The sequence below is a fragment of the Dicentrarchus labrax genome, unplaced genomic scaffold, assembly GCF_905237075.1.
Source record: "Dicentrarchus labrax unplaced genomic scaffold, dlabrax2021, whole genome shotgun sequence".
NCBI classification, from domain to species: Eukaryota; Metazoa; Chordata; class Actinopteri; family Moronidae; genus Dicentrarchus; species Dicentrarchus labrax.
In genome coordinates, this window is record NW_026136713.1 from 25,588,804 (window position 1) to 25,598,223 (window position 9,420).

General features: G+C 39.0%; 1 protein-coding gene across 8 annotated transcripts in view; it reads right to left on the bottom strand.

The window, feature by feature from the left end:
• Positions 1-5,864: 5,864 nt before the first annotated feature.
• LOC127374523 (CCR4-NOT transcription complex subunit 2) overlaps positions 5,865-9,420 on the bottom strand; it is a 13,742-nt gene continuing 10,186 nt past the window's right edge. For all 8 annotated transcript variants that reach the window (XM_051419954.1, XM_051419955.1, XM_051419953.1 and 5 more), the window contains exon 15: positions 5,865-9,219. In XM_051419954.1, coding sequence (XP_051275914.1) covers positions 9,133-9,219 — 87 coding nt within the window. In that variant the 3' untranslated portion in view covers positions 5,865-9,132. The remainder of the gene's footprint in view (positions 9,220-9,420) is intronic.

Below are 9,420 nucleotides of genomic sequence, written 5' to 3' on the forward strand. Positions count from 1 at the left end.
CCCGGTGGCCTGATGATTCAATCCAGATTTGTGTTTTATTTGGCCGCTGGCTGCTTGTTGTTCTCTCACTGTTACATGCTGCATGAGATAAGCCTCTTAGCTGAGGGAGAGCACGTCAGTCCCTCTCAGGAACATCCTCCGTTTCTCCCGACCACCACGACACAAATATTATAGTTTATAGTTTCTATTCACCTCACTCTTATTAAAGCCCGGGTGACGAGAAAAATGTCACTTTGACCCTTTAAGATCACATCTCCAGTTATATTGTTCCCACATTTAACAATGTGTGACAAAACATTCACAGAAACTCAGTTTCTTTGTATTTTTATATCAAAATCCAATCATTGTGTCTTCCTGTGAAAATGTGACGTGTGCTTATGTGAGCTGACAGCGGTACCGACTTGTTGCTAAAAGATGCTAACTGTCGCCAACTGTAATGTTAGATGCCTTTAGCTCGTGCAGCTAACGTTAGCCACCTTAGCTGCGGGGTGGCAGGAGTCAAAACCAGCAATAAATGAAGTAAATAGCACTGTTGAGTAAAGAATGAGGGTTTTGGTTCCTGTATCTGTAAGGAAACCTGCAGTTCCTCTAACGGCCACTAGAGGCGGGCTCCAGCAGTGAGGCTCCATAAGGCCTCATAATAAACACGTTTACAGTCTTTTGGTCTCTGGAGCTAATTGATAACTCTACAACTCACCTGTTTAAGGTTAAAGTGATGCTGATTAAGGGCGTGGCTGCTTTGAGTGACAGGTGGCCCAACCCGAATGGTGAATAATACATGTATTATTGTTATTATTATTATTATTATTTCAGGATTATTAAGGTCATAAATCAAATGTTTCGTCTTTGTTGGGTTGTTTATTTTTAGCTGTATTGACATCTATAAGATCTATTTTCTTTACTGTACCTTCTGCTGTCATGACACATTTTCTCTACAGGAGATCAATAGTTTCATTTCATCGTGTGTGTGTGTGTGTGTGTGTGTGTGTGTGTGTGTGTGTGTGTGTGTGTGTGTGTGTGCTCTGAGATCACTGTTAAAGATGCAACCAGCCGTCTAAAACGGCCTCCAAGGACCGAAATGATCAATGAGCTGACTGAAATGTATTGATTTCTCTCTTAACATGCAGTGAAGAGTCAAATGAGTGAAGGCACCTGTTGACAAGCCAAAGATCTAACACACACACACACAACACACAGACACACACACACACACACACACACACACAACAAAAGACACACACACACACACACACACACACACACACACACACACACACACACAGACACACACACACACACACACACACACACACACACACACACACACACATAGCAGCACCAACTACTTAAATAATTTCTTGTAATTTATTTGAATTGAATTTATCTATGTTGAAAAGACAGCCCATTTAAATAACAAAAGTAATATAACAAACTTTCCAATACAATTGAAGTGGACTTTAAGGACTTTTTATTAAAATTCATTTAAAAATGTGGAAGTAAATTTGCTAATGTTAGCAAAATGCAAAGTGAGCTAGCTAATTTACATCAATAATTAGTTAGCTGCAAAACACTAGTTTGTACGTTTTACTTTTATTTGTGAGCTTAAGTTACTCTTCGATGACAAGTTCTGATAATCAACACTTAACATTTTCTGGTTCTCAAATATAAAGACGAACGCTGGATTTACAATTGATGGAAGGACAAAGTGTCACTGAAGGTTTTGGGAAGTGCAGACAGACATTTTACACATTTTCTGACATTTTGTCGACCAAATTTAGTCAATTAATTTAGAAAGAAGTCATCAGACTAATTGACAGTGAAAATAATTGTTAGTTGCAGCCTCACAGGATGCAAAACATTTAACTTTTTTTTTAAACTATTGACCTTTAAAAAGTCCCAACAAATCATAGTTTCATCTTCTAAATGCTTTTTTAAAAGGCTTTTTCACCCTGAAATGAAGTAAAAGAGGTCAGTAAACACTGAATACTGGAAGAACAATGATCAAATAATGATATTCAAAGACGCTGACTATCAGCAATAACATCAGCTTCACCCTTTAAACGACGATATCCTTCAACCTCCAGCGCGGTACAGTGCTATCGCTCTCCGCCGCGGCTCGCCTCGGCCTGTTGCATAAATGTGAAAGGCTGCAGAATAAAGCCTCAGCATTATGCATTGGTAATCAGGGAGGCATGTGGCAGGATTATTATCATCTCTGCAGATCAAAAGATTACAAATAATAACGGACATCAGCGTGGAGGAACACGGAGGCCACGTGTCTCAGTCAGAGACACAGAGGGCCGAAACGTCAACATCTTTGAATCGTTTTGTTTTAAAGATTAAAACTACACGTGGGAGCTATGAAGGACATTTGAGATATATTTCTGCTTCTGCTGTGTTTGAAAGACAAAAAAACCCCCAAAAAAACAGGAAGACTTTGAAAGGCAGGCAACAGTTGGTATCCTCTCTGGACGGGATTTTGGCTTTCAGGGAATAAAACAAATAGAAAAAGGGGCATCGTCTGACTCGAATCGGCATTCAGATGATGCGATTAGGCTGCACAATATTTGCTCCTGTTGTGCTGAAAAAACAGAAGTAGTGTTGGTACAAAGAGCCGCCGCTGCTGAGGCAACATTTGGCTGAAAATCCCACCATCAACAGTGGTAATATCCCTCATTATGGAGGCGCCGGCTGCCTCTCCAAACGCACCGTCACGGGAAAAAAAGTGCAACGGCGTGATTCTGCAGCCCTGCTCTGGGTTTCAGTTTGTAGGTTTAAGGCAGCACATCATTTTTATCTCCGTATTTTGTCTCCAAACAGCCACACGAGTGGATGCCAAACACAGAACGACAGGCTGCTTTCTTACTGTAACAGTCCTGTTGTTAAAATGTGACATATGGCAGAGATTACAACATATTTCAGTAGTATTTTAACATAAATATAAAACGTCTTACACACAAAGTCGGTTTCATGGTTCTTTTTTCCTCTTCTAAATCAACTGTTGATTTATATCCTTCAAAAAAACATTTATATTTTATTCTTTATTCTGTCTGTCCAAGGCTTTACTATAAAAAACTAAACCTCAGAAACAACCCACAGTTTAAACTGGCTTTACATTAAATACTGTTTATATAACAGTTAGTATTCTATTTCTCTTCTCTTTATTATTTGAATCATCCTATTTTCCTGCATTGAATTCATGTTGTTATTGTTTATATTAATGTTATTCCTCTTTTTAAAACTGCTATAAATGGTTAAAATAGTCACATCTTAAGTTAACTAATCTACATCAATCATTAGTTAGCTAGTGTTTGGGTAAAATACTGGCTAACTAGCTAATCAAGATCAATTATAAGCTATTTACACTTGAAAGGTAATGTTATAACTACCTTGATCATTTCCTAATTTCCTAATCAATCGTTAGTTTGCTAACATTAGCTAACTTAAGCTGTGAGTATAAATACTGTAAAACTTCCAATAAAAGCAGGGTCCCTAATAGACGCAGGTCTCTTTTAAAAGCCTGGTGTGGCTACACGTTTTGACAAATAAACGCAGGTCTCCAATAGAGGCCTGGTCTGGATTTTATAGAAATCATCTTAAAACCCACCGGGTCGCCTGCTTGAGCGAGTTTAAGTCGTTTCAATCTCCTACACAAATATAAATGTTTAAACTTCTGTCAGTATGTACATAATGAACATCATTAATCAGTTATAGATTCTCCACAATTCAATCGTTCAATATATTTTATGAAAACGATCAACACCAAAGTATAACGTTAATTCATACACGGTAAACAAGAGAGACGGAAAAAAACCTCTGAAGCATCATAATCATCGTGTTAGTTTTCAAATTTGCTGAACAAAACTCAAAAGAAGCAGCAGTTAGAGTTTAGTGCTAAAGGAATTAAAGGCCTGTCCCAAATAGAGGCCTGTCCCCAATAAAGGCCCGGGGAGTTCAAAGATTTAAGCTATTATTAGAAGTTTTACGGTATGTCTCTTTTATCTTTTAACCATCTTTAAAATGTGGTTGTCTTTTCAACATAGATTAGCTTAGCATGTAGCATATCTAAAGACATTAAAGGATGACCACAAACTAACTGACACACTGATTTCTTTCTGCTGCACCAACAGAAATATTAAATCTCTAAAACCTCGAACACTGAGATGTTTGAAGTCTGAAGTTGTTTTTGTGGCTCTGGTTCTGCTTTAGTAAGACTTCACAATGAGCTAATTAACAAACGAAGTGAAGTTTCAGTTTAATTTCACACCTGCGCCCACTCTCTCTCCCTCACACTCTTTGTTACACACTTTGTTTTTAGATTAGTTCAGTCAGTTACATAACTTGTTTAAACATCAGTAATATTAAAAATGACTAAATATGAACTCAAAGGAAGCAGGTGGGAGGATGTTGTGATGTTTACCAGAGAATGTCCTGATCAGCTCTGCAACTAATCATTATTTTCATTATTGATTCAGCTGGAAATTATTTTCTCGTCCATGAAGTGAAAAGGCCCATACTGATTTCCCAGAATGCATTATGATGCCAGTCTTAAAACAGAAAGATCAGATCTTTTTCAAATCCTCACGTTTGAGAAGTTAATTAAATTACGAGAATAAAGTCGTAACAATACGAAAAAAAGTCTTTTAATGAGAAAAAAGCTTTGATATAGTTATCGAGATCTGACGTGAGCAGCTCAACCAATCAGCAGCCGCTGTTTGTCTCAGTCAACAGGTGAGATAACGTATTGATCATTTCGTTGTTAAACAGTTACGACTTTATTCTCGTAATTTCCACCAATTTTTAAAAAATTTTTTCTCTTAGTATGGCCCAAATACTCCGTCGTACGTCTGTCTCATTTAGGGTCTCATTAACATTAAATTAATCAGATTAATTAAAGAGGCCATATTGTCGGAGCTCCACTGAAGCTGCTGAGATGTTTCAGGTCGAACCGGCTCCGAATATAAGAACTGGAAAATCAGCATCAACGGTTTTAAAGTTTCTCCTTTTGTTTCCTACATTTAAGAGACGGTTTGAGTCTCTGCCGAGGCAGTAAAATCTGCTCTGCTGCGGCTTTTATCACCACATTAAGTCTTTATTGGTCTCGCCTTAATGTTCAGATAGTGTGTGTGTGTTTACCTTTGTGCTATAAACCTGTCCTCCTCCTGCAGCTCTTCATTAAAACCAGTCAGTACATTCATTAGGTAATAGGTTCAGCAGTTTCAAACTAAAATACACAATAAATGTATTTAATATGAATCATTTGGGCGTGTTTTATATGATTTAGGTCAGTTTAATCTGTCCACCTGCCTTCTTTGTCACATGGCGCCATCATGTGGACAAACTGAGGAAGCACAGCTGATTTATAGTTGACAGAATCTCACTTTGAGGTCCATTTAGGAGCTTTTTCTGGAGCTCTAGATTTCACCTCTGACCTTCAGTCAACTGATTTTTCTCCTGTTGGGAATCTCAACATCAGCGTGAGAAGTCCCAAAGTAGTAAATAAGCCAGAGTATACTTCTGCTAACTGGTCCAGACTCATAAAACATTATAAAGTGTATTTGTTCTTGGCTTAATGGAAGTTATCACTATACCATACAAATACTATGTAAAGATGGATTCCTGTACAGATTCTCTCTCCCGGCTCACAGGATCACCGTTAACTCGGCACTGTGTCGTCCCCGATCAATACGGTTACTAAATCTGAAATTCACTCTTAAATTGTGGCTAAAAACCTCTGCTGAGATCACGGTGACCTTTGACCCTTGAGTCAAAAGTGTCACCGATTCAGCTTCCAACCAATCCCTTCTGTTCCTTTAATGGTAAATATATAATAATACATCAAATAAACGACGCAGGAGTCCTCGTTCAGTTTCATTACCAGAATATTTTTATTTTATTCTTTTTCCTATTAAAACACTAGCTGCCATATTTATTAAAACAGCCAACGGCCAAGTGCCTCAGTCCTCATCCTCCAATCAAATCTTCTTAAGCGGGTCACATGGGTCTGTGGGCGTGTCCTTGGCTTTTGCTGCTGCAGTGTGAACGAGCTGGGCCCTGTAGTCACGGCAACCAACGTCGCCGCAGTCACGTCGGCGGCGGCGTCCGTCGTTGCTGAAAGGTGGTTGCTGTCGGCGGAGTCGGGCGTGGTCCCCTGTAAACTGTCTCCATGGTGGTTTCCGTGGTAACGAGAAGTCTAGTATTGCATCGCTTACTGGCGGCCAGCGGAGGGAGCGTCTCCTCGAGTCAGACACGGGACTCTTTTTTAGTTTTTCCCCTTTTTCTTAAAAATACTGCCGCGTTGTGTGTGTGTATATTTAAATACACACACACACACACACACACCTGTACATTGGTGCCTCCTGGAGGAAACTTAAAAATAACGAAAAGCGAATTATTTACGATATTTATACTAAAAAAAAATGGGATTTTTTTTTGGGTGGAGTGAAAATGATCTTTAAAAAGGAAATGTCGACATTTTAGGAAACACGCTCGTTGGCTTTCTTGCAGAGAGTTAGAGGAGACGATTGATACCGCTCTCATGACCGTATGATAAATATTACGCTAAACTTATTTAGTTCACTAAGGGAGAGATTCATCTTCTAGGGGTGTCAATCTTTCGGTATCCCATGATTCAACATGATTCTTGGGGTCATGATTAGTTTCAAAACCAACGAGATCGGCTGAATTTGTTTCTGCTCTATTTTCCGACTCCGAGAGCTAGCGTTAGCAGCGACTGAGGAGCCAGGAGCCACGCTGCTTTAAGGCAGTGGTTCCCAACCTGGGGGTCAGGGGCCCCACGAGGGGTCACCGAAGCTTTTCTTGATTTTAAGGGGTGTAATAAAAATTAAAAAATATACACAGTAGGCCTGTACTAAAGGATTTGGTTCACTTCTGGGAAGTAAAGTAAATGTAAAGTCTAATAGAACAATAACAAGAAAATACTGAAATTTGTCAAAAAAGAATCCTGTTAAGTCTGTTTGATTGTTAAAAACTATCAAAAAATACAGAATACAGACAGAATTGTATAAAAAGTTCCCTAAACAGGAAATAATCTGCTCAAAATTCATCCAAATCTCTGGTTTTACACAAACTTCCTGCAGTTACTGACTCACTGTTTGGGTTCATTGTTCAGTTTGAATATAATATGAAATATCTATAAAATGTCACTGAGTCAGCTGAAGGAAAAAGGTTGGGAACCACTGTTTTAAAGCAATGACAGCAACAAGAAGAACATTTAAACTACGCTTAAGATTGTTTTTTTTAATTGATAAAAAGATAAAAATTGTGATATTTAAATGAAAATCTTCTCATCCAACTCTCAGAGAAAGCGAATACGTGTATTTCTCAAAATGTGAACGTGTCCCTTAACGATCCTGCGAGAGGTCACTCCAGCAGTCTGATTGGTTCGACTGTTGCCGGGCAGAAGATAAAGACAATAAATGAGGGAGGTGATAAGAAAAGTAGAAGAACTTAAACAAAAAAAGGAGTTAAATATTAAAAGAAAGAGGGAGCTCCACTGGCAGAGGGAGGGAGCTGTAATGTCGGGATGAAATAAACAAAGATGAAAACTGGGAGAGAGCTGTGTCAATGTGAGAGGGATGTGCTAACATTTTTATTACTATTTATCCTGTTGTAGCGTCAAACGTTTCATGTGACAACGTGGTTGTAAGTTTGTATGTCGTAATAATGTGAAAACCATCCGTTACAACAAGTTTTTCTGTTTCTGGCGTGGCTGCAATATGCTGCCGTACGAAAGAAAAACACCAAACGTTTGTTTTCTCTTGGATACTTTCACCTTATCAGGCTTCTAAAAATCCTAAAAATAGATCAATCAATCGATCTGAAAGGGAAAAAAACGCTCACAGCTCGAGACTACACTGAAGCCTGAATCTGCAGCGAGCGGTCGCGTGTTGTCTTCGTTTTAAAGTCCAGGTGAAATTAAAAATGTCAGTTTAACCCTCTAAGATCACATCACACAACCCTGGAGACAGACAGACAGTTTGTTGACAGCGGTACCGAAGTGATTTATGTTGTTTCCTGATGGACTAACTGTTGCTCACAGTAATGTTAGATGAGGAGCTCCCAGTCCGACAGAGTCCGCTAATGGATCCACTACAGCTGCGACAGCTCCCTCACTAACTGAAAACCTACAGAAGCAGATAGCGCTCCGATTTCTGTTTCACCTGGACTTTAAGAGGCCAAAAACAACAGCGACCAGCTGTAGTTTTAATTGAGTATTGAGAGGTATGCACATAGGATTTGTTGACTAAGAAAAATATAGAATAAAGGCAGAAGAGGTGAATAAATGAGAAAAACTTTTTGCCAGTCAATTAAAAATGCCAAACACATCCCACTCAGAGAGACGTTCCTGGCTTCACCTCTTTAAGTCAAAAACAAGGAGCCTTTAAAATTAAACCCGCTGCTTCAGGCGTCGCCACATAACATCAACAAACCCCAAAATAAAAATAAAAGATATTTTTTCTTCTTTTATTATGAAATAGTGCTACAATGTACATTGCATTTCCTCTCCTGACTCTCCGCTGTCTGTCTGCTGATGTGTGAGTTCTGATTTGTAATGCTGGAAAACAACCTGGTAAAAGTAAGAGATAAATATTTTCACTTCCCGCCAAAAGCTCAGAGGGGGTGTGACACAATGTGTGCACGAAATAATTATCCATCCTGACAGGTGATTTTATTCTGTGTTAAAATCTGGTTCTTCTTAAAAGCTTCTCTAGACAAAAAATAGTCAATTCTTAAGACTGAATAGAAACATGAATCACTCGATCAGATGGACAGTTATTTACAGCGCTCGTGTCGGTGTGTGTTGTCTGTTGACATTAAGTCTGTGCTCCACATAACAGACCAACCAAACCAAACTCATGGAGGGAGGGGTGGGGAAATAAAAAAAAGAAAGAAAATGAGGTAAAGAACAAACAAAAATTTAGAAAAGTTAAAATCATAAAGTCTATTCAGTGAAGTGTTTGGGCGAGCAGGAGCCAGGACGTCCTCTCCCGTCCCGAGTCCTCAATGGCCAGATTCACTTTGAGTGTGTGGTGGTGGAAAAACCTAGACGGCTGACGACTGACGAGCCAGGAGGGCCAATGGCAGGCAGGCAGGAGGAGGTAGAGCCAATCAGAAGGCCTGCTGGGCAGGATTGTAGTTGAATGTGGAGGGAACGTGAGGTCGCTCTTCTAGTTTGTCATACTCCAGATGAAACTCCTGAAAACAGACAGACGGAGTCAGATTTACTTCTGTGTGGCTCTAACTTCACATTATATTCTGTGTTTGTTATATGTTAAATATAGCTTTAACTGTTATTAAACATGTAGGGTTCCTGCAGGTTTTAATCTGGTTTTATGGAAAAACCCCTTTAAAAGACCTTTATGAAGGAAAAACAGTATTTGTTCCATGTTGGTTTTA